Here is a 25,286-nt window from a genome sequence, read left to right as displayed (position 1 = left end):
CAGAGTTTAGCTCCAACCTTTTTTAATACAACTGCCTCAAAATTTCTAGTAATTCTAAAGACCTTGATTAACTATTTGAGGTGTGCTTAAATAGGGTTGGAGCTAATTCTGCAGGAAGGTGTCCTTCCAGGTCTAGACTGGGTTAGGGTGAAATTCAAAGGGTTTCATGGGTTACTAACTAGTCCAGGGATGGGCAACTTGGATCCTGGAGGGCAACTGTCCTGCAGAGTTTTGCTCCAACCCTAATTAAACACACCTGAACAAGTTAATCAATGCTTTTATGGTAACAAGAATACTAGAGGGAGGTGAGTTTTCATCAGGATTGGAACTAAACTCTGCAGGACAGTGGCCCTGCAGGACCAAAGTTGCCCATCCCTGATCTAGTCCAAGGGTAGCCAACCCTGCTCCTAGAGGGCTATCTTCTTGCAGCATTTAGCTCCAACCCTAATCAAATAAACCTGAACCAGCTAGATGTTCATCATGACTTGAACATTACAGGCCAGTGCCTGGGAGCAGGGTTGGAAATGAAGTTTGCAGCAAGGTAGCCCTCTAGGAGCAGGGTTGGATTCCCTTGTCTGTCTGGCCCACAAGACCTTATGTTGTCCCATTTGTAACAAAGTGTGTACTCTAAGGTGGACCACAAAAGCTTATATCAGCATTTGAGACAGGCCTATGCAGCTCTACTTGCATCATCAATTTCCAAAAACAAAGCAGGAAAGATCGGATAGTTGTGTTCTAAATACACAAACACAGTAATACCTGGACATGGACTGAGGTAGCCTGCCTCCCTGACTCTTGTCGTTCCATTCCCTGGAGGAATTGTCAGACATGGGATCTACTACCATGGTTCCATCTTGTGAGGTTTCACTCTGCGGCCCTTTGGCTTCAGTTCTGTTGCCCTCCCCATTGGGAGATCCTTCTCTCAAGTCCTTCTTCTCCTCAGATGGTACCCTCCCTCCAGATACCACGCTACTCCTCTCATCCACAGATGCCTTTCTCAGAGCAGGTGATGGGGAAGGAAGGAGAGGAGATGCGTTGATGGCATGTGTCCCTGCACAAAGGAGCTGATCCACGTTTTGAGTACCCTCTCCTGCAGCCGAGGGCCTCTCGTGCCCCTCGCTCACCTCACTCCCGGCTTCAAGAGTGGCCCTGCTTTCTGAAGGGGATACGTCTGAGTCCAGGGGGCTGGTGTTTAAATCTGGTTGAGGAATGGGCTTTAGGAGAAGTGCAACTTCTGCACTTTTCATGAGCACGCCCACGCAGGCACTGAAGGGTTGCGTGGGACCTTGGCGCTTGGAGCCGTACTGCTCCAGATCTTGCTGTAAAGTGCGCTGCAGAGATTTCACAGCATTTTGCAGTCTGAGCAGGAACACATACTGCCCATGGCTCACCTGAGCACTCAGGTGCTTCTGAACGTGCACGAGCACCTGCAAGTCTACCTCGCTGGACGAGGATGAGGAAGCAAGGGAAAGAGTCGAAGAGTCGCTGAAGATGCCATCCAGAGAGTGTGGTTTGTGGAGGCCATTGCTTGGTGTGTTGCTGGGAGATGCATCAGTGCTGTAGTACTCCTTTAGAAGCTTCTTCCTCTGCAGACGACTGGCTATCTCTGCTGACTCACTGCGAGGCAACAGGCCTGACCCTACACCTGCTCTGAGCCTCTCGTGGTACTGAGTGTATCGGGCGGGGTGGCATACCCAAAGTGTCAGAGGGAAGGAGTCCACGCAAGGTGTCGGACGACCTCGCCCACTGCGTGAGCCCTCATAGTCCACCCAGAACTGGGAAAAATGCACGGCCCACAAGTCAGTGGCTGCTGGTGTTTTGAGGGCATTGGTGGAGAGAGATGGTGGAGCAAGGCCCCTGTACACATCATGAACGCGTGTGTCCTGCTCATGAGCGTGCCACTGGAAGACAGAATGCAGCACAGAGGAGGAGTTTTGGGAACGAGGAAAAGAACAACAGAGGGAGGTGAAGAAGGGTTGCTCCTGGAAGGCCTGCAAGAGGGCTTCCAGACTGGACCGAGTACATCCGGAAGAGTGACGTGTGTTAGTGGCTACCATCTCTGAGGTCTGTACTGAAACTGAGCGGGGTTGGTCAGGCTGAGTCTTCTCCTGGTCAGCAGGGATCACCAGCTACAAACATGCAAACAGAGTTTTATATTGAACTATAATACAATAAGGTTCCTCAAATCCAGACCTCCAGGGCCACTGCCCTGCAGAGTTTAGCTTAAACCCTGATCAAACTCACTTGTAAGTTTCTAGTAATTTTGAGGTGAGCGTGATTTCACCAAGTACAACATGTTCCTGGATCAACATCCTTGTTGATCCTGGAACGTCATTCCTATCAACCAATGAGAATTGAGGGATAACTTTTCAGGAAATATAAGTTTTAGGCTTATGATCGGGGTTAGGTGCTTCAACACCCTTGTTAATCAGCTATCATTTCTCACTGACTTTAGGAATAAATTATGGGTAGGGTTAGGTTTAGGGGTAGAGATTGGGTTAAGTCTATATTTTTGGACAATAATGTTGATCCAGGATCAACAAAAGACGTTGATCCAGGAACATGTCTTACTTGGCAAAATCACGGCGACCTAATTTTGAAGACATACCTTGCTCAGGTGTCTTTAGGATTGTTTCCACTGAGCAGTACGGTTCAGTACTGTACGGTGTGCAATTCTGTCTGTTTCCATTGTCAGAAGTTGTGAATGGTACCAAAATAGCGAACTGTACCGTATCACTTTTTGGGACCCTTCCGTTAGGGTACCTAAAGGGTGGAGCTAGACTCACTGCAGAATGCTGATTGGTTTACAGAGAATAGTCACTTGTGCATGCTACAAGGGGAATGAAGCGTCTCCTTCACTCATTCATGCTCATGCGTGTTGGGCTTGTTTACATCAGAGTGCGCAAACAAAAAAATATATCAGTGTATTTTATAATTTTATATTTTCACACACATATACACAGAAAACGCTTTTTTCTTTGTGCAAGAATGACGTCGATCGCTTCTTTCCGGCATACACCACGTCTATCAAGTAAGGGTTCTGTTGCCAGTGAAAACACAAGCCTGACCAAGGTGTACCATCCTGAATCGTACCGTATTGTACTGTACTGACCCATACCGCTCAGTGGAAATGTTCCATTTGATTAGGGATGAAGCTAAACTGTGCAGTTTAAGTTAATGTAAGTAAGAACTACCTTCAGCATGAGTCCGTCCACTCTGATATCTACATGTTCGTCAGGTTTCTGCGAGTCATTGAGTTTGTACAGCTCCATAAATTGTTCTAAGCTCTGACGAAGGTCCAGCGCAAACAGATTGAGCCAAACCAGACTGCGAGAGTCAAGCACCAGCTGTAGCGCATTCATCTGCACATACAGGTTGGGACAAGGGACTGCAGAGAGAGAATTTATTCATGTCAATTCATGGAATGCTTGAGTTGAACTGAGATACTAAGTGAATATTCTGATTTTGTCAGCATTTATGATGGAGGTTGTCACTTCTGTCTTACTAGGATAGTCTTTGCCATCCGTGAAGTAGTACTCTGTGAATTCAGCGTGGATAGCCGGCATCTCTTGGGGGAGGTAGAGGGATTTCTTATTGCAGGAGATCATGCTTTGAGGACTTGAGCGTGACTGGTCTGCTGTAGACACCTTCAACACAGCAGAACAATCAACTTTTAAAGGGTGATTTATTAATAAAAATTTCATCATTTACTCTGTCAGTGATGACAGAACTGATGCATCTTGATGAAACACATTTGAATTTGAAACAATTAAATATTGTATGTGTATTCTTCCATACAAACCTGATAGATGTTGAAATCTGCCATCCGTAGCACAATTGAGCTGGACATGAGTTGGGTTCTCGGTGAAGGTGGGGGCGAGAAGGAAGTGCTGGAGCTGGTGGAGATCTTTCCTGAAGGAAACACATAAACTCAGACATCACAAACATAGTGGACCATCTGCACAAACCGCAGCCATGTGTTTGTGAGGCACCTCAAACGCACACCAGAGAGGTACCTGTCTCCAGACACCAGCAGCAGTTGGCCATGGGGGAGAGCGGCCACAAGCCATCTGGGCCTGAGTCCAGCTCCCTAACCATTATCCCTCCACCCTTCGCCTCTAAGACAATCGACTGATGGACTGGGGACACAGAACCCATTACGCAAAAAAACCTCTCAAACTAGGACAGGTGTTAGCTGCTACCAGGACACACTTAATGGCCACAGCAAAACACATTCCAATGAATTCAAAATTAAATCCATGATCATAATGTACTCATAAACATTAGTCGTACTATGCTACTGAGATAAAAACTGTAACACTTTAGCTAAAGGCCCTTATACAAAGACTCTGCTATACTCTCAGAGGCCAGATGGAAGACCTGTCGCTAGCCATAAACACAACTACAACCCAAAACTAAGTAGTCAGTGTCATCTGAAAGTGTCTTTGTGAAGAGCCCTTAAAATAAAGTGTCACAAATTCTTGCTATATCAGATGTATGGTGAGCAGATATCCAGATCTATGAATCTATTGACAACAGCTGTCAATTAAATAACCAGTGTCCTATCACATTTGACCCAAAAATCACCCCCTAAAAATAAATGAACAAACAAATAAATTAATGAAACTGATTTTTATATTATTTTCATAACATTTTGCGCACAATTTCTCATTACCATAATGCATCCAGTTGTCTTTATGCATATTTTTTTTATGTAAATGTATTGTAAAAATGAATGTTAGACATACATGCATACATACACACACACACACACACACACACACACACACACACACACACACATGGGAAAATGGGTTTTAATAGTCATGAAAATAATGTCAGAAGTTCTTATTTTTTTCTTTTAATTTTGGGGTCAAATATGATCTAGACATGTTCTTGATAGGTTGCATGAAATTCATCCATTTCAATTACAATGAGATGAAATTAGCCAATCAAAGTGTTAACCGGCAGGACGTTCTCACCGTGCTGAGGGGAGCTCTGGTTCTGGCCACTGACTGCATTTTTGAGCATTTCCACATTAGACTTAAACTCGTCCAGGAGAGAACGGGCCCAGGTTTCACGAGACTTTGTGGCCTCGCCATAATGCATCCAGTGCATGCAGGTCTCACCTGAGAGAGAGAAAGAATGATGTTTTCATAATCTGAACATCTTCCTGTTTAACAGGTTATTACAGTAAGGATCTAATGTGTTTGAGGAGTTTACCAGCTTTGTGGTAGGGATAATAATCTACGCTGATAGAGCTGAAGGACAACTGCATTGCACCACCATCTAATCTCTTATTAATTCCTGCAGAGTGAAAAAGACACATATTTCAGCTTAACACAGAACTCTGTAACACACTTTGGAGTTAACAGTATTATGTGTGCATATGTGGTACCTCTGTCCTTGGCATTGGTGTCGTCGCAGATATGCAGGTCTAGATGTATGATTTGGAGGTGGTGTGAGGTCTCACGAACATCATAGGAGTTAAACAGTCGTGCCATAGAAGCACTCTGATCTGCTGTGGCTGAAGCCTGCTGTGTGCGCACCTGCTGGGCTGAGGGGGGTGCCGGTGTTACCTAAAAACACCAGAAATTTGACACATCACCAATGTAAAATCTAGGACTAAAATGTACAACCAGTAGGGGGCACCAAAATAAAATTTTTAGAATAGAAAGCAAAATTTAAAAAAAGAGGTAGTCTGAAACAGGTGGTGTGGCTGATTAGTGAAGGAGACGAGGAAGTGGCATGAAACACACACCTGTGTGGTGTCGGGGGCCATGCTCTTCCTCTGTGCGGCTGATTTCTCCATGGCTTCACTAAGAGACTTAGCATACTGCAACATGGCCTTGAGCTGAGAGTCCGTCAGCACCCACAGCAGGTCGTCCAGGATCAGAATCAGCTTTGATGCAATAACATTACAGTCTTTCATCTGGAAAAAGCATGGACATACAGCTGTGAGGCACATACTGTAGCATCTCACACAAGTAATCATAGTAATGTTTTTTAAAGAAGTCTATTTAGCTTGCCAAGACCGTTATTGCAATTTTAAATAACTGTTTTACATTTCAATACATTTTAAAATATAATTTATTCCTGTGATGGCAAAGGCGAATACTAGTCTTCAGTGTCACATGATCCTTCAAAAATCATTCTTATATCCTGATTTGGTGCTCAAGAAACATTATTACCAAAGCGGAAACCAGTTGTGGAAACCATGATACATTTTATTTTCAGGATTCTTTAATGAGTAGAACGTTCAGAAGAACAGCATTTATTTACTGTAAAAAATAAATCTTTTTAACTTGTCTTTACTGACAGTTAATAATGAATAAAAAAGTAATTCTATTTAAAAAAAAAATAAATAAATAAATTGTACAATTGTATTTATGCTGCACATATTATATTGTTGTATGTCTGTATTATATTGTTCAATGTCTTAATATTTGTTTTATGGTTTAATGACACCAGCATTCAAGCTTTAGCCTATATTGTTTAGTTTTATTTTGATTTTATTTTTAATACAGTTTAGAATCTTCAATTTTCCTCTTACTGTTACATCATGATGTTTTATTGACTTTTTTTAAACAAATTGTTTTCCAGGTTTATGAAGGAATTTAAAACCCAGATTTTCAACTGCATTTCATTTGATCTTGCATAATTTGAACATACTAAATGTACAGAGTTTGTTTGCATTTGTTTTTATGTGAGGCCTGGATGCTACCAAAATAAAAACCCTCTAATCAGCTGCCAATATTCAGACAACCAACAGAGAAATGTATCCCGGCTGCCTGCAGAGCTCAGAGCTGATCCGCAGAAGAATGAGTGCTACACACACTCTTAAAAATACACATGCTAGTACAGAGTTATCCAAAGATTGACAGTTTGGATTTCATTTTGAACATTTAACCACCTGCTTCTGTTTGAGCGTGTGAAAGGAGCATGTATGCATCCTTACCCTCCTCTTTAAAGTGACTCTGATCTTTGACTGGTTGGTGATGAGGCGTATGGGGGCACTGACGACCTCATGTTCTGTGTTCTGGATGGCGTCTGCTTCAATCCTGATCATCTGCCAGCTCACTTCCTTAAATGTTAGGATCTAAAACAAATCATGGTATTAACATATAAACGCATACCTCATACAATCCACAAAACCATAGGTATCTGTTGTCACCTCTCCTCGTGTGGGGTCCAGGATGCGTGTGTATCGGAGGTCACCGGCGGCCCAGCTGGTGTTAACGCTGTAGACCTGGAGCTGCGAGAGCTCGAAGGAGGCGTTAAAGGCTTTGGCGCTGATGCGGATAACTATGGAGTTCACAGAGAGAGAGATGCCCTCCACAACCTTCTCCGCAAAACCATATTCACTGGCAAAGAGAGAATAAGATTATAAATAAACATTATATTAGGCTTGCGAGCAAGTTTTACACTACAACAAGTTTTCGCCAAAAACAATATCTAGCTCTCACAACAAACAAACAAACAAAAACAAATGCAAAAAGAAATAATCTTTTCCATGGCTTTTCAAGGCACATTTTATATACCTCCAGGTTTTACATGACAGAAGGAACCATCAAAACAGGAAGCAGCAGAGGAGAGATACAAATCAAGGCAGATAAAGCTGCTCAACTGAAACTGACCTTTGACCCGAGGCTGTTGCGATGGGTGATGGACCATTGGGAGGGCGAGGCTCGTCACAGGTGCTCATCTCCATGACGACTTTATCCAAAGACTGAAAGACATGATTTACAGTTGCAATAATTAAGCTGCAGAAAATGTCTTTTATGCCTTTAATCAAAGCAGTGCCTCAAACAAAACAACAACAAAAAACTAGGGCTGTCAAAGTTAACGCGTTAATAACGTATTAACGCAAATTCATATTAACGGCACTAATTTTATAAACGCGCGATTAACGCAGCGCACATTTTCTGTTTGACCCGTGGCTTAGCCCGTACTACTATAGTTGGAGAAATGGAAATGGATGGAGATGCTGACAATGTTGCCAACTTAGCGACTTTTCAGACTTAAGCAAAAGCTATTGTCTTTATTTTATGTATAGCCTATTTGATTTTATCAGACGATGGCTGGATTATAAATCAGGATTTTTGTGCAGATTAACATCTTGGAAGGGAGAGCTGGTTATTTAGTGGGTCGCGTTTTAGTCACTATTTCATATTCATTCCATTGTCTGACAACAGACACAGTAAAATATATCAATGAAAACTTTATTTAACGAATTTAGAATGAAGAATTTAGCTGCGTCAAAATACAGTATGTGGGCACAGAGAGGCAAAAAAATTTAAAAATAAATAATAAATGTACATTTTGCATGTTCAAAAGAAGTGAGCTGTCCTGTCCTGTGAAAATGTAAACAGGTTTGTGTAAGTAAATTGCTCAGTGCAAAGAAAGATAAGTAATGGGAACCTGCTATTTCTTTTTCATGTGTCTAATAGACATGAACAAGTTATTTGAAAAACATCTATAATCTTTGAAACATTTCTAGTCTTCATGCTCTATGAAACTATGGTTTCACTAATAATAAACAAATATTGCATAAAGCATCCATATTTGTCATTGCCCATGTTGATTAGAGTATGAAAACATGAAAAGTATTAATTTAAGGTACATTTAGAACAGATAAAAATGTGTGATTAAGTTGCGAAAATCATGCGATTAATCGCGATTAAATATTTTAATCGATTGACAGTCCTACAAAAAACACAACAACAAACACCACAAAGACCAAAAAAGCAAAACAAAAACAGCATAAAACAAAAAAGCAAAAACCAGCGAAACAAAAACATAAAACAAACAAAAACAATTGTGAAACAAAACAAAAAAAGCAAAAAACAGCAAAACAAAACCACAAAAACAAAAAATTAAATTAAATTAAATTAAATAGTAAAGACAAAATATTTTTTATAAAGTGTTATTACCAGAGTGATTGGATGAGTCTTCAGCTTGGTCCATGGGATCTAGCGCGCACACACACACAAAGGAAAAATATATTTACAGGATAAGCAATATTGTCCTTTATAATTAAAGCACACAGCCGGTAATTAGGCACTGTTTGCAGTACCTTTGCTAAGATATGATGCATGTAATCATGTCTGTGTTGGTGTGTGTTAATAATATTGCTGTAATTTTCTACATAAAAACACACTTTAAAGATTGACCTTATTGTATTCCTTTTATGGCTATATTTGTGACAGCCAAACACTCTCAGACATATAGTGAAACGTCAAAAATCGACTTGAGGATATTTGAAAGGCTCACGTTCTTCAAATCTAATAATCTCTACCAGTTTGCTGAGTATGAATACCACTGCATCAATGAAAGGCCCTCACTAATTTAACTTCTAAGGTGTGTGTGTGTGAGAGAGAGAGAGAGAGAGAGAGAGAACAGTTTTTTCCAGTGCGTCAGTGAGCGTTCACAAGCACCTGGAGCACAGCCAGAGGCAGAAAACTGTACGAGTCAGAAAGGGACAAGAAACACACATGCACTCATTTCTAAAGAGAAGAAAAAAAAAAAACTATTTCATTTCCTCTGCACTCGAATATGGATGTGAAAGTAGAGAGTTAAAAAGCTTCAGCATGAATATTAGGCATTGAAATATACTAAAACTGATGTTAGGAGATCATAGAGAGGAATAATAAAGGAGGAGACGAACAGAGGGAAAGGAATAGGAAAAGGAGCATTTCAAAGGCTAGATCTATTGCTGAGGTTCATCATAGACACCATCCTTTCTCTCTGTCAGTCATTATGCAGGTGTGAGCTTCATTTAACCAATCAGATTGCGTCACAAGGGTCGCACTGACCCTCAGAACAGCTGCGGCTATCGTATTTTATCAATACACACAATGACATCCATTGAGGTTTCATTAAACAACTACGTGGCTGAGCATGTCTAGACAAGAATGGAGGAACGGCCAATAATAGTTGTGGAAAACTGTAGCAGACTACTAGATAATTGATGCCAGAGTGAAGGATGGAAAGGTCTACTGGGGCCAGAAAGAGGAAGAGAGAAAGGAAAAGCTCAAGTAGAAGTAGAAAGTAAAACTACAAGATCAGCCTGTCTTGGTTTAGCTCTATAGACCGAAATAACAGGACAGGGAAATTATGTGGTGTTTGTTCAAAAACATCATCTATAATGTCAGGTTTTAATTACTACAATGCTTCCTGCAACTGTTGAGTCATTGTTATGACAATACTGAGCCATTCAAAATAACATTGTGTCATTTGCTCTATTGAGGTTTGCATGGTCAGTGTGCTGTCTTAGATTTGCTGTTAAAGTTACAGAGCTCAGTCACTGTCTTTCCTCACCACAAACCTGCTGTCTGGTTTCCTAATGTTATCAAATGTGGTGCAAGACTTTGCTTAGTATGTATTGCAGTGGTGATGTTAAAATATGTACTTATAAATATGATGAAAGCTGGTGTATATTATTGTTTAAAAAAAATAGTATGACTATTATTACTATTATTAATAGCCATAATAATAAGAATAATAAAATAACTAATAATAATAATAATTATTATTATTATTAATAATCATCATTATTGTTTTTATTACTACAACTGCTTCTACTACTACTACTACTATTATTATTATTAATACTAACAGCATTATGTTCAAATGTGATATCAAAAGGCTTATGTGTATTGCAGTGATGTTAAAATATGTACTTTTAAATAGGGATGCACCGATACCACTTTTTCCAGTACATGCCCGATACCGATACTTTTATTTTTGGCACTTGCCGAAACAGAGTAACGATACCGATATTTTCTTTGCATTTGTAATTTTTTTAAATATTGGGTAAAGAAACAAAAAGAGTATGCATAATGTTAATTGCTTAACTTCATTTATCAAATAGATACAGTCAAACCAAAATTTATTCAGACACCTTCAACATTTCTCACATTACCACAGTTATTCGCTATAGTTTATGGTAATAAAATATGACAAGAACTCAGAGTTAAACTATGTCATAAACTGTGTTCTGCAGTTGTGATGTTAAAATATGTACTTTTAAATATAATATAATCATTATTGTTTTTATTACTACTACTGCTTCTACTACTATTATTATTAATACTAACAGCAATAATAATTACAAATTACATTATTATTATTATTATTATTTTAGTAATAATTAAAATAATATCTTCAAATGATGGCTTTTGTAAAGGTAAAATATTTTAAATATATATTTTTTAAATAATTAAAAAAAACACTGAAAATTAAAATAAAGCATTTTAAACACTACACGTGAATGTACTTAGACAATATTATCATGTACTTTATGAATGTTCACTTTGAGATTTGCTAAAGATTACATGTAACCTAATCAACTTATTATATTTTTAAAGATTACCTTTAAGTGAGTATTACACGACAACATCCTATACAACAAAAAAATCTCTAATAACTGTCTATGCAGTCTAATAATTGAATACAAGTCTAGACAGTTGAGCTTAATTATCTTCCCAGCTGATTCTACAATACTGGTGTCAGAGGGACTCATGGTGATGTCATCAAGAAGCAGGGGCGTTTCTTACCCGGATGGCGGCCTTGTTGCAGAAGACTTTATTAATGGCGAGCCAGGTGGGCAGATCCAACATGTTCTGCAAAACCTCCTCATCCAGCTCCAGGTTGGTAAGCTGGCCCTCCCCTTTCAGAGTGCTCAGATTAATCTTATCTGGGGAGAGGTTCTTAGCGAACCTGCAGAAAAGAGAAAGAAAGAGAGAGAGGAACAGGGAGAAATCAGGGAATAAAATCAGTAAGATGAAAAAAAAGAAGCACATTGCAGTTTTTCATTATGGTTTAATGGCTCTCTCTCTTAACTGTAATTACAGCTTTACAAGCAAGCAAACCGGTGAGCTGTGCTGTTACCACCCACCACTTGAGACGTGTGAGTTTGTGTGTGTGTGTGAGAAATGTTTCAAATATGCTTAAGTTCAATAACGGATGATTAAAGACATTACTTGCTAGAAAAAGCTCTTTTCACTTAATTAAATTGTTAATAGTGAGAATTAGACCTTAAAATGTGACCAATATTATTAGTATAATTATAAAATAATTATTAATCAATATTTTAATTAATATGACTAGACTATTTTAATGTAACCATTATTATTATTATTATTAATTCACGGTTGACACTGTAAAAATTTGACTAAAGTACTTTGCAGAGTAATATTTCCTAAGAGAGCTTAAACCAGCACAATATAATAAAACATGTTTAAGAAATACTGGGCTCTGCATGGATCTGCAATTAATATTAAGAACGTGTGTGTGATTCTGAAATGTCCTGCTCAGCATTAAATATTAAATCATTTTAAATATATATTTTGACAAAAGAAAGTAAAAACAAAACACTAAAAAACCTAAACAACCATTTAAAATGAATTTACTGGAAGTCATTCATTTTCAGTGGAGAGTAACAGATTCAACTCGAACTGTGTACTGTAGGCTATGTGAAATTATTTGGTCCGATTTCATCCAAAAACACATTCTGGTTCTGTAGAATAGACGGTTAATGAATAAAGGAATCAGAAATAATTATTTACGTCATTTAACATTGTAGCCTCAGGCAATCCAGAACTATTGCTGGTCATTTATCGTACACTGGAAGCTATTCATTCATTATTCATTCATCCATCCATCCCATCATGGTCATTTAGCGGAGAGTAAATGCTCCCACTGTTGTGCTCTTTTACTGGAGATTATTTCATGGGTAAAAATGCAACCCCACAAACAATTAAAACAAATATGACTGCCAACGGGGGAAAAGTTGTTACATTTGCATTTGGAGGTCACAGACAGGCCATGTTTTTCATCTATGCCCTGCCGATATATTCTAATCAACAATTAAATAAATATATTTGAAGTGTTCTATGATGTTCTTCGCACATGTAGCCACCCTGAGGATCCAAATGCACATCGGTTTCAGTGACCCAGAGAATCTGAGGAGAGCTCACACAGAGGTCGTGACCTTCTGTTTCTGAGCACATTGATTTTTCAGTTAATGTTTAAGAGGGTTCCCGCAAGTGCAATGTTCTCTGCACAACTCTCAGCACCGAGGCTGATAACAGAACTCATTTGTTATCATTTCCTTCAGCTGTTTTCTCTCGGCGGGCTAATGACACAAACAGGTCAGGGTGCGGAAAAACCGGTCACTCAAAGCCTATGATGTGGCCAAGGTCAATGCTAGTCTGGGCAAAAACTGTTTTTGTGTGTCATGAATAGCTTGAAGATGTTGGATGGCCTGTTTATTTAACCTTCAGCCCAGAGCATGTTTAACAGCAGCGAACAGTTCTCTCTGACACAAACCAAAATCTAGACTAAAAATGATTGCTCTTTTGAGAGTCACCGTTAACTGTGTAATTAGGTCCCAGACTAGGTGTAATCTGCATTTGAGAGAACACCCTTAGATGGCCGGTTAATCCTGTTTCACAACTATCTCACTCTAACAGAATCAAATAAAGAGCTCTATATAAAGAACTACAAGCAGATTATTAAAGTCTAATTACTGAGGGACAAAACACCAATATCCACTTCAATAACTTCAAAGCTTCAAATACAGAGGCAACTAAGTGTTTAAAAGCTGCACTGAGGTAACCACTGGCCTGGAAACCTAGAAACAACTGTACTTTAGTTCATGTAGGTGAAGTTAGGAGAGATAACAAATGTTTCCAAAGACTGAATAAGGATGAAAGTGTCTAAAGGTCGGAAACTGTGACACTCACTTTCCTATGAGTCTCTTTTAATAATCCTGGGGCCTGTTTCATAAAACTTATTTCAGTTAGTCTGACTTATTTTGAACCAAATCAACTGACAATAAGTCAGACTAACTGAAATAAGCCTGGCTTATTTGGTAAATTTGTTTTATGGAACAGGCCCCATCTTAATGCAATAAGAAAAAATAAAATAAATAAAATAATTATATGTAATTAAAATAATAATGTAATTATTATATTATTTTTATATTATAAATAATTAAATAAATGAAGGTTTATTATAAATATAATTAAATTAAATATAAAAATGTACTTAAATTCATTTCAATTTAAAAGAATGAATAAAAAGATTTTTAAAAATGATACACAATCAATGACATTATAGTATAAATATCTAAAAACAATTAAATTAAATAGAATTACAATTTAAAAACTAAATTTAAAGAGAAGCAAAAATAAATTAAATTAAGCTTTAAATTCAATCAAAGAAAACTTAACACACAAATAAATGCAAAGAAACAAATTAAAACAATGCAAATGAATACTTGTATAAAACTGATTGTTTTGTGATTTATTTTTGTATTGAATGATGGAAGTGTGGAGGAAGCAGCAAAAAAAAGTTGAATGTTGATGAGGCAGACAAATTTCCTTTATTCTTAGTCTCCACAAAACTGTGGTGTGAATTATTAAACCGCCGCTGTGCAATGAGCCCTGCGTGGGCTTGTTCATCACTCTGTGTGTGAGAAACAAAACCAAACATGAGACAGAGAGTGTGAAAACTTCCATAGACACGGCAGTTCAAAATGAAATTTGAATAGTCTGGCCTCTGCATTACGTAGCCGTGCTCTGCAAACAGTTAAATATTCATTCAGACATGGCCTACCTTCATTCTCTGATATCAGATATCAGGTCAGTCCTAAGAACGCTCCATCACTACTGTGAAGAGATCGGACAGATGCCAGCCAGGTGACATCAGGTATAGGCTCAAATTTAACTACACCTGGATCATCTATTAGCAAAACTGAGGAAAATACAACTTTATTTGCTTTTAAAGATAATTTCAGTGTTGAAGAAGGTCAGGTACAAATTCCAAGTTTATTTCTACAATTACATGATGTAAACCACCCATCCTAGACGACAAAAATGCCATTGAAAAATTATAAGCAGCCTCCTACAAAACAAGCAGTGTTTTAACAGTCAACACATTCTGTCCCAGTGATACCAGCACTGTTGAACTGATATGAGGGCGGTGTTTGGCCTAACAGCACAAGACCACACTGTCAGATGCACAGACACCCATTCATACCATCATCTATCACATAATATGCCCAAAGCCGCACAGAATGAACTCACACATTAGAACGTGTATGCAGGATCTGAATTAATGGGTTTCATTTTGCTGTGTGCATTTAAATATGACTACATGTTAAAAAATTCATCTATTTTTAACTTCAAACCTTTGCTTCAGTACAAGTCCTCTATCCATAATATTGCTTTCTCCATTCAGTTGTCTGAATCAGATGAGAAATATGCACAGATCAAGCACTGTTTACAAGTGAAAACAGTCCAAAACAGTTCTGGACAAATATGTCGGTGGATTTTGATGCGAGAGGACAAAAGGGGAAAAACTTCTTCACTGCAGGAAGTGTTATTATGGATTATGGACTGCAATTTTGGCCAGTAGAGGTTTTAAGTTAAGAGGCCTTATATGGATTTGTTTCTTACAAACATGCAGCTTTCCACTTCACAAGACGTTCATTTATGGACTGTAGTCATGTGGATTATTGTGGTGTTTTTATCAGTTGTTTGCACTCTCATTCTGACGGCACCCATTCACTGCAGAGGATCCAGTGGTGATCAAGTTATGTGATGCTAAATTTCTCCAAATCTGTTCCGATGAAGAAAACTAACTCATCTACATCTTGGATGGCCTGTAGGTGAGCAAATTGTCTTTTTTGGTTTAACTTTTCCTTTAATATGTGGATGAGGCACATTCAAAGTTACTGGTAATAGTTAATGTATAATAGGTATAAACTACATTAAATGACAATTTTTAAATTCTGATCAGAATGTAACTGGTCTATTTTAAATTGCTACTATTTCATAAAGTCAATCAAGTCGTGCTATATTCACCACACAGCAATTAACAGAGCGAATCACTGTAATACATGGCCTTGAGTGACATATTGATCTTATGAAAATGGCAGAAACAGCAATAAAATTGAAAAGACCAATACTGAACAGATTATTAATCACTAAAATACTGTCAAGAAATTAGAAATCGAGTTAAGACAAGATACAGTGTCTTGTGAGAAAATGTTTCACTACTGTCTAGGCACTTTTGAAACATGACACGCCTGCACTCATTGGTTGAAACTTATGCGGCCTTGATGATGTCACTTGAAATAGAACACTGTTTGAAAGGTCAAACATTTAGATTATCGATTACAAAAACAAACATTTTTGTTCTCTTTTGGAATACTGTGCACTGATATGCAAAATATCACCAGAAAAGTACATTATTTTTAACATATCAAGTAAAAAAAAAACTTGTCATAACATAATAGCAACCATAATAGCAGCTTGTATCCCTGCACTCACTGGATGAATTTCAAAGTGTGGGCATCTCTTGAATGACATGCTTGAAGGAGATTATGCCCCAGTTATGGTGACTTACTAATCTAATGCTTTACGCCAAGGACACAGAAGGAGAGCTCTGAATAGCCCAAACGCAGCAGTTATTCACAGGACGACAGACGCCCTCATAGACCCTCTGCAAATGTCACAATGATACACACATAAACAAACATCCCACAAACACAAGAGCCACGAGAGAGAGTACTCGGTCCTGAGCATCTACAGCATATCTCAGCACAAGGTTTTAGACTAGCCAAAATCAACAGAGGTGTGTGGACAAATTCTGGGCGGGAAAAGAATTAGTGTCCAATGGGAGTCATTAGAAAACAACAGCTGAGGGACAGAACCTGAGGAAGGTCGTCATGGTGATAACACTGGCAACAGCAAGGATAAAGAGCATAGAAGTGGTAAACGAGAATAGACGGTTACTTCACTTAAGGGGTTTTCTGCAGACAGAAGAAATTATTGCTTTTTTATGACCTACAAGGACTGATCAACACAAGATATGGACCAGAACTAAATCGCTTGCTATTTAAACAAAGACCTAGGCTTATGCCCAATAAATCATTTCATGAACTTCTCGAAGGACATAACATAGCATATTGTGAAAGAAGCAGTAATTTAAAAAAAAAAGGTCCCACTTTATATTAGGTGGCCTTAACTACTATGTACTTACATCAAAAAATAAGTACAATGTACTTATTGTGTTCATACTGTATTTCAAAACACTTTTGCTGCTACTGAGGTGGGATACGGGTAAGGTTAAGGACAGGTTTGGTGGTTTGGGTAGATTTAAGGGTGGGTTAAGGTGTAAGGGATGGGTCAACAGTGTAATTATAAATGTAATTACAGAAATTAATTACAGATGCAATTACATATAGGTATTTTTAAAAATATAAGTACAATGTAAAAACATGTATGTACACAATAAGTGCATTGTACCCAATGATTAATTCAAATGTAAGTAAATAGTAGTTAAGGCCACCTAATGTAAAGTGGGACCAAAAAAAAGAAGCAGTGATTCATTTGGGTGTATATACAAGTTATAAGTTATAATATATACAAGCTTTCCGAACTATTAATTAAAAGAAACAACTCCTAGGAGTCAATCGCTGTATGGTTTTGATTAACTGAAAAGAGACCAACTGAAATCAGACCAAACTGATTGTTTTATTACTGTTTGTTTTGCATGCAACCTTATTTTAGTATTATTTACATTTTATTACAGTATTAATTAATGTTTTGAATGGCTTTTTTAAATATATTTCCTGTTTATTTCAGCTAGCTGCCAAAGCAACTTTTGTCATTTTTGTTCAAGTTTTAAATCAGTTCATGAAAACAATTTTAAAAGTTTGAATAAATTCTATAGAAAGACGTCTTTTATTGCATAGTATTCAATACAGTCCATGATGCAAAATCAGCCTAATTATATTGGCTCTTCTTAATGCTGACTAGCTGTTTAACACAGTCGATGTTCGACAACCCACCAACGCAGACATTTTTGAAAATATGTAGGCTTAGATTTGCATTTCCTTATAAGACTGTGAAGCTAAAACGCCCAAGTCTAACTACCAAAGGGTGAATCACGGGGAAAGTACACAAGCATTTTCTGAGGCCTTGAATGTGCAGGTGAGATCAGCCAACTTCCTTTCGGCTAAATCCAATGAGGTGCTTTAAGTTTCACTTCAGTTCACGTGAGAGCTCAGCTTCGTTTTGTGGAACAAACCCTGTATCCTGATTCTGTTTGAGTCCCGGCCTAACAGGAAAAGACTGCTATCAACATAATCGACCAAAAGCTGCTAAAGTGCCACATGTTGCTTGTCAATTACCTTGCTATCCAGCTGATCAATGCTAAAACGCAGTCACCGTTAGTGACAGTTGCTGCAGAAAATGCACCTGGGGATGCGGCTGTTCAATTGTGTCAGTCAGACCACTACATTTTTTCTTTGTAAATATTGATTTTATACAAATTCTTCCACTTAAACAATTTTGGCAATGAAACAAATGTGTTGTTGAGTCTTATGTTACTTTAATGTTTGTGTGACTTGATTCTTCTTAATTTATTAAATTCAATTACCCATTCTTCCGTGGAGCACAAAACAAGAAGTTTAGTAAGATGTTCGTGCTGCTCTTTTCCATTCAGTGAATGGTGACTAAAGCTGCCAGGAAAAAATTCCTCACGGAGACATCTTGTATTGCTTCAGAAAACTTGGAACATGGCATTCGTCTTTTAAAAGTTTTTTTGTTTTTGTTTTTGAAGCTTGACCGTCCCTGGTTCCCGTTCACTTCAATTATATAGAACAGAGCAGCTCTTTTGGGTCGTACGGTTTAGAACAACATGATGGCAAGTAAATGATAGCATTACTGAATGAACTATTCCTTTAGATAAACCCTGATCTTAAGAATTACTATGATGGAAATATTTTCTCATTCTGGCTTGGAGTTCATGATGCGCTATGCAGAAAACTAGTTATAAGAGGGTAAAAACAGCCTCAATGACCACCACAAGAGTTTCTACCCAGATTTGCCATGAACACACACTAACAGACAGGTCTGCATTATCTGATTTATCTTCTAAAATGGGGGCCAGAGACTAGAAATACAGGCCAAGCATGTTTCATTCCTTTGACTGCCTACAGCTTCAATCAGACCTCTTCTGATTTTCACTAAATCAGACAACAACAAACCTATATACCAAATATTATTATATGTTTAAAAATATTTTAAATATAAATATACTATATTTATAAAAATATAATATAAAACACTATATTCAAAATAGCTTCACTGCTTTAATTAGAACCACACAAGGTGGTGCACAAAGACCGGTGGGGAAATTTCCCTTTCCATTTCCTGTGAAGTGTTATGTTTACTTGTTCCCCATGCTGTTTTATACTCTATGGTTTGAAATTGAACGCAAGATGGCCGCATACTCTCTTAAGTCCACTTCATATTTGGCGATTGGAACTTACCCAACATGTTTGATAAGCTATAACAATAAATATGAGACTATTACAGACTGAAAAAGTGCCACCGCAAGAGGAAAACTTGATTTTGTGTAGGTCAAAGTCTGGGTGAAAGTCCCTCAGTGGTAAATTAATTCAACACAACGTCATAAACAATAAATCAAGGTCCACAGAGTGCACTATCCATTTTTAGGGAGCCTTGAGCACCACTATTCCTCCAGAAAATGCAGAGTGCGCAACCAACACCAACCCAAAGGGCACAGTCTAAAGTTATGACCCTTATGAGACGCCATCCAACACCATCTTTATTTTATCACGCTGACTGGTCGACATCTTGGACCTGAGCTACTGCTTATCAAATGAGGAACACCATGAGACACACTTCACCATTTTACCAAATGGCCTCTTTTGTCATTTTGAATGAATAGGTGTAGTATTTCATCTGGACGCGCTCCACTGAGGAAATAAATAATGCAGGTAGGTTGGTCTCAAGAACTGACACAATGGCACACAATAGTGAAACCATTTGGCACAATGTGCACTCGGCCGCAAAGGCAAAATATTGTTTCTGTTGAACCCAGGCCGTATCCTTACAATCCACCCAGTTTTAATTCAAGTTTCCACAACAAACTGAACAGAAATGAACTGATGTGACTCCTGTGAGTCCTCCATCTGCAGGGCTGACAGTTCAAACCACAAATATAATGATAGTGACACCAAAAAGTGATATTGTTGGAATTGCTTTTAGAGCAACTTTTTTTTTAGCTGATGAACGATATCATAATCTATCCAAATTTGACGGGCTCAAATATTTAAAGCAGCGGATGACAAAACTGCAGTGTGCACTTTAAATAAACAGAACGCTACCATGCATTGGTGCGCATGCTAATATAGTTATCTTTATAGTTATCATTCGTGGCCTTAAATGTCCCAAAGATTTTAACAGAACTGGAATGCTTGCCATTAATAAAGTTCTACATATCTCCCGAACATCCATGTTTTGTGTATAAAGGAGGTCAAATGTTGATTTAGAAGCCAATGTTTTTCAAAGTATGTTCCATTTGTGAAAGCCACACAAATTTGGAACAACATGGGGGTGAGTAAATGAGCAAATATTTATTGAATGGTTGATTTCCATCTTTGGCCAATTTGATTATTCAGACCTCTAATCCCTTGAACCATGTTTAAATCCAATATATCACAAAAAAAAGTCAAATTCTGTCCATCTAGGCCTGGTGAAATGAAATCACCATAGACACGCAAGTGGACACGTCACCCACCCAATATTATGATTTAAAGTTGTGGTGAAACTTAAATAGCAACAGTTTTTTTTCTTCTGTGTTTTGATGTACATTCAAGTATAATGGCATATCAGAAAATAAAAATTTTAGGGCGGGTCTATGCATTGGTTGTTGATGGAGCCAGATGAATGTGAGCTTGTAGCAAATACATTCAATTAAATGACTGGTGCTGTATATACCACCAGAGAAAAGTCTAATGTTTTCACCTGGGAGATCCGGTTATGGCATTTTAAATTAAAAATTAAAAAGAAAAAATAACATGCATGGATGAATCATTCACACTAAAATCTAAAAAAAAAAAAAATGCATGTGGAAAACAGATTTTATTTTTCCATGCCAACTTCAAGATGCCAAGTTCAGACTCTAAACCTTTCATTTATGTCCCATAGTCGTAAATCTTTGCATAAATTCTTAGTTTACATGGCATCCTACTAGACTATTTGATGATTAACTGACCTTTAAGTGTCAACCAGATAACACCACAGGACTAGAAATGGGGTCAGTCAGTCATGCAATGTCATGAATCCACTTAAATCTTACCAAGGATCTAACCTGTCTGAATGGGATGAGGGGTGGTTTCCAAGGCAGAGGAAATCTAAAAAAAGATCCCAAGCCATGAAGCACCCTCTCTATCACACTAACCCACAAAAAACAACATTAAGATGAGAACAGACAGACTCGTTTGGCTGGAGACATGACACCCAAAGCGTGTTTTGACATCAACCCAGTGCAACAGCATTTTGTCTGGCAAGCTGTCAAACCCCGGTTATGACCCATCAGCATGTGTCATCCAGCACAGCCACATCAGCAGGGCTCATCTCAGCCTTTAAACCATTATTCGTGTTAATCGAGCATCGACATGTATGTAAAGCCCGTCAGGAAGGGATCAGCTCTGACCTGGAGAGATGTTTAAGGATCTGTTTCTTGATCAAGCCAGCCATGACCGGTATCTCATCAATCACTTATCCAAGGACGGACGGCAGATTGTGGAAGCTGTACATTGTAGGTTTCCTCCGGTCAACCGGAGTGTTTTCTTCTGAATAATGAAGCGTCGTAATGGGAGAATATAAACATGACTCGTTGAGGCGTCCGTCGCTACCGCTTCACCGTCGGGTCCATGTTGAATGCGCAGTGACGCGTCGGTGTAAGAACGCGCATGCGCAGGAGCACCCCATGAAAATGAGGCTCGCCCAAATCCCTTCAGCCAATCGGATTCTGCCTTGAAATTTACGTCACACATGTCATTGCGTTTGTTATAAAAAATATGCACATAATAAAAAAGCAAAGTATAGAATTATGTAAACAAAGTATAGAATTATATAGAATGTATATTTTTGTATTATATTCAAAGTATAGAATTGTATAGAATTTTTGAATTATTTTCTTATGGAAAATTTCTTGTAAGCTATCCCTTTATCCCCCCCCCCCCCCCCCATTTCCTTTGATGCTATTATGATGCTATTTGATGCTATTATGAATGTAACTGATCTTTGTATTACTGTTTTAATGCAATAAAAAAAGAAAAAAGAAAGAAAATAAATATATACATATTTACTACTTTTTTTACATTAAAGGGTATTGTTGTGTATTGTGTCTTGAATACATTATCAATTTATTTATATTGCTGGAAATATTTTATATACATAAGAAAAAGTGTTTAAATTCATCCCCATTGTTTATGTTGTTTGTTGTTTTATTATTTAATTTGATTGTTTTATGTCATCTTTGAAGTTGAAAAAAAAAGTTTGTTTAAAATATTACAATATTAATTTCGGATACCCTGTTACCATTTACACGATTATTTTATGCCATGCTTTGTTGTATATGCCTTCAATTAAAAAAAAAGAAAGAAAGAAAGAAAAATAAATAGTACATATTAATTAAAAAAGATAATTTATTAAAAAAAGAGCATAATAATAATAATATTTGACTAATTATGTCTATTATATTTATAAAGTTACCCATAAAGCCCCTTAAAAATAAATACAGTGGCAAAACTGAACCAGCAGAAGTAATATAGGACAAGTTCATATTAACAATAGCTATACAAATTTATATTGTTTTTCTGTGAATAAAATGATTAAATGTAAAATATTTAGATTTAATTATTATTATTATTAATAATTATACATCTATTAAAATAAACAGTAAACTACATTTAATAATAATAATTCAACAAAAAGTATGATTAAGTTTAACAGTCCTTGAAAGTAGAGCTCGTTTTTTATATTACATACTGTTATGCTGCTGTACAGTATATGCACTAGAGCAGGTGCTCAATCCTGCTCCTGGAGGACCACTGTCCTGCAGAGTTCAGCTCCATCCCCAATAAACACCTGAACCAGCCAATCGTGATCTTATTAGGCATACTAGAAACTTCTAGGCAGGTGTGTTGAGGCAAGTTAGAGCTAAATTCTGCAGGACAGTGGCCCTCCAGGACCGACTTTGGACACCCCTGCACGAGTAAAAAAAAACAAAAAAACATTTCATGCTAATACTGATTCTTCCTCCTCAGTCCAGCAGCCGCAGCCTCAGTCTTCCTCCTCGGTCCAGCAGCCGCTGCCTCAGTCCTCCTCAGTCCAGCAGCCGCTGCCTCAGTCTTCCTCAGTCCAGCCGCTGCCTCAGTCTTCCTCCTCAGTCCAGCAGCCGCTGCCTCAGTCTTCCTCGGTCCAGCAGCCGCTGCCTCAGTCTTCCTCCTCGGTCCAGCAGCCGCAGCCTCAGTCTTCCTCCTCGGTCCAGCAGCCGCTGCCTCAGTCTTCCTCGGTCCAGCAGCCGCTGCCTCAGTCTTCCTCCTCAGTCCAGCAGCCGCTGCCTCAGTCTTCCTCCTCAGTCCAGCAGCCGCTGCCTCAGTCTTCCTCGGTCCAGCAGCCGCAGCCTCAGTCTTCCTCCTCAGTCCAGCAGCCGCTGCCTCAGTCTTCCTCCTCAGTCCAGCAGCCGCTGCCTCAGTCTTCCTCCTCAGTCCAGCAGCCGCTGCCTCAGTCTTCCTCGGTCCAGCAGCCGCTGCCTCAGTCTTCCTCGGTCCAGCAGCCGCTGCCTCAGTCTTCCTCCTCAGTCCAGCAGCCGCTGCCTCAGTCTTCCACGGTACAGCAGCCGCTGCCTCAGTCCTCCTCGGTCCAGCAGCCGCAGCCTCAGTCTTCCTCCTCAGTCCAGCAGCCGCTGCCTCAGTCTTCCTCGGTCCAGCAGCCGCTGCCTCAGTCTTCCTCCTCAGTCCAGCAGCCGCTGCCTCAGTCTTCCTCCTCAGTCCAGCAGCCGCTGCCTCAGTCTTCCTCGGTCCAGCAGCCGCAGCCTCAGTCTTCCTCCTCGGTCCAGCAGCCGCTGCCTCAGTCTTCCTCGGTCCAGCAGCCGCAGCCTAAGTCTTCCTCAGTCCAGCACACTGCCTCAGTCCTCCTCGGTCCAGCAGCCGCTGTCTCAGTCTTCCTCGGCCCAGCAGCCGCAGCCTTAGTCTTCCTCAGTCCAGCACACTGCCTCAGTCCTCCTCGGTCCAGCAGCCGCAGCCTCAGTCTTCCTCGGTACAGCAGCCGCAGCCTCAGTCTTCCTCCTCGGTCCAGCAGCCGCTGCCTCAGTCTTCCTCGGTACAGCAGACACTGCCTCAGTCCTCCTCGGTCCAGCAGCCGCTGCCTCAGTCTTTTGTCTTCACACAAAAGATGAAGACAATGACTGGTAACCAAACAGTTGGTGGTTCCCATTGACTTCCATTGTATTGGGGGATGGGGGATGGGGGTCTATCTATCTATCTATCTATCTACATGTACAGTCATAGACCAATATTTTCATTTTTGGGTGAACTATCCTTTTACACAGCTCCTTGGCTGAAGTATACTTACTTTTGTAGATGTGCTTACAGTGTTCAGAATGTTGTTGTATTTATTATTACATGTATTTATTATAACAGATTCTTCCTCCAGGCAATCCAACTTATGAACAGTTAAATTTGTTTGTTTATTTATATTTATATATGTGTATTTTTTTTATTCTCATCTTATTTTTATTGTATGTGTGTCGTTGTTGTCTCTGTAAACTGGAAGCTTATGACATTAAAACAAATTCCTTGTATGCGCAAGCATACTTGGCAATAAAAGCTCTTTCTGATTCTGATTCTGAAGAAAGTGTGTAAAGGATGTTAATGTTTAACCAGAGATTTATATGTACAAAAAGATGTGTTATATACAGATGTACAAATTTCACCTTTCTTTATCAGAATTAAACTTTCATACCTAAATAAATAACAAGGAAATAATTGTCTTGGCATGTTATTCATATACAAACAATGCTGGTATTTTTTACCATAAGTTTTTCATTGTCAAGTAAATCCAAAAATGATTAATTTGTTAACAATATGGTTTATTAGTTAACATGAACTAATAATGAACTGCACTTATACAGTATTTATTAATCTTTGTTAATGTTAATCTCAACATTTACTAATACATTATTAATCTTTCTAACATTAGTTAATGCTCTGTTAACTAACATGAACAAACAATAACAACTGTATTTTCAATAACTAATGTAAACGAAGATTAGTAAATACAATAACAAATGTATTGCTCACGGTTAGTTCATGTTAGTTAATACATTAATGTTTAATGAACCTTATTGTAAAGTGTGACCATTAATTTTAATAACATCTTAAGACATGGCAC

At 38.5% G+C, this 25,286-nt stretch overlaps 1 protein-coding gene across 5 annotated transcripts in view; it reads right to left on the bottom strand.

The window, feature by feature from the left end:
- bltp3b (bridge-like lipid transfer protein family member 3B) overlaps positions 1–21,786 on the bottom strand; it is a 34,094-nt gene extending 12,308 nt beyond the window's left edge. For all 5 annotated transcript variants that reach the window (XM_058773346.1, XM_058773347.1, XM_058773342.1 and 2 more), the window contains exons 1-14: positions 21,541–21,786; positions 11,559–11,721; positions 8,934–8,972; positions 7,638–7,729; positions 7,175–7,364; positions 6,959–7,099; positions 5,762–5,932; positions 5,399–5,579; positions 5,224–5,307; positions 4,983–5,129; positions 3,803–3,912; positions 3,506–3,647; positions 3,195–3,388; positions 760–2,129 (exon numbers count right to left, since the gene is read on the bottom strand). In XM_058773346.1, the coding sequence (XP_058629329.1) occupies positions 760–2,129; positions 3,195–3,388; positions 3,506–3,647; positions 3,803–3,912; positions 4,983–5,129; positions 5,224–5,307; positions 5,399–5,579; positions 5,762–5,932; positions 6,959–7,099; positions 7,175–7,364; positions 7,638–7,729; positions 8,934–8,972; positions 11,559–11,721; positions 21,541–21,584 (3,068 nt within the window). In that variant the 5' untranslated portion in view covers positions 21,585–21,786. The remainder of the gene's footprint in view (positions 1–759; positions 2,130–3,194; positions 3,389–3,505; positions 3,648–3,802; positions 3,913–4,982; positions 5,130–5,223; positions 5,308–5,398; positions 5,580–5,761; positions 5,933–6,958; positions 7,100–7,174; positions 7,365–7,637; positions 7,730–8,933; positions 8,973–11,558; positions 11,722–21,540) is intronic.
- Positions 21,787–25,286: the final 3,500 nt, after the last annotated feature.

Source organism: Onychostoma macrolepis, chromosome 04 (assembly GCF_012432095.1).
Source record: "Onychostoma macrolepis isolate SWU-2019 chromosome 04, ASM1243209v1, whole genome shotgun sequence".
Classification (NCBI taxonomy): domain Eukaryota; kingdom Metazoa; phylum Chordata; class Actinopteri; order Cypriniformes; family Cyprinidae; genus Onychostoma; species Onychostoma macrolepis.
This window is presented reverse-complemented; position numbering and strand designations above follow the sequence as displayed.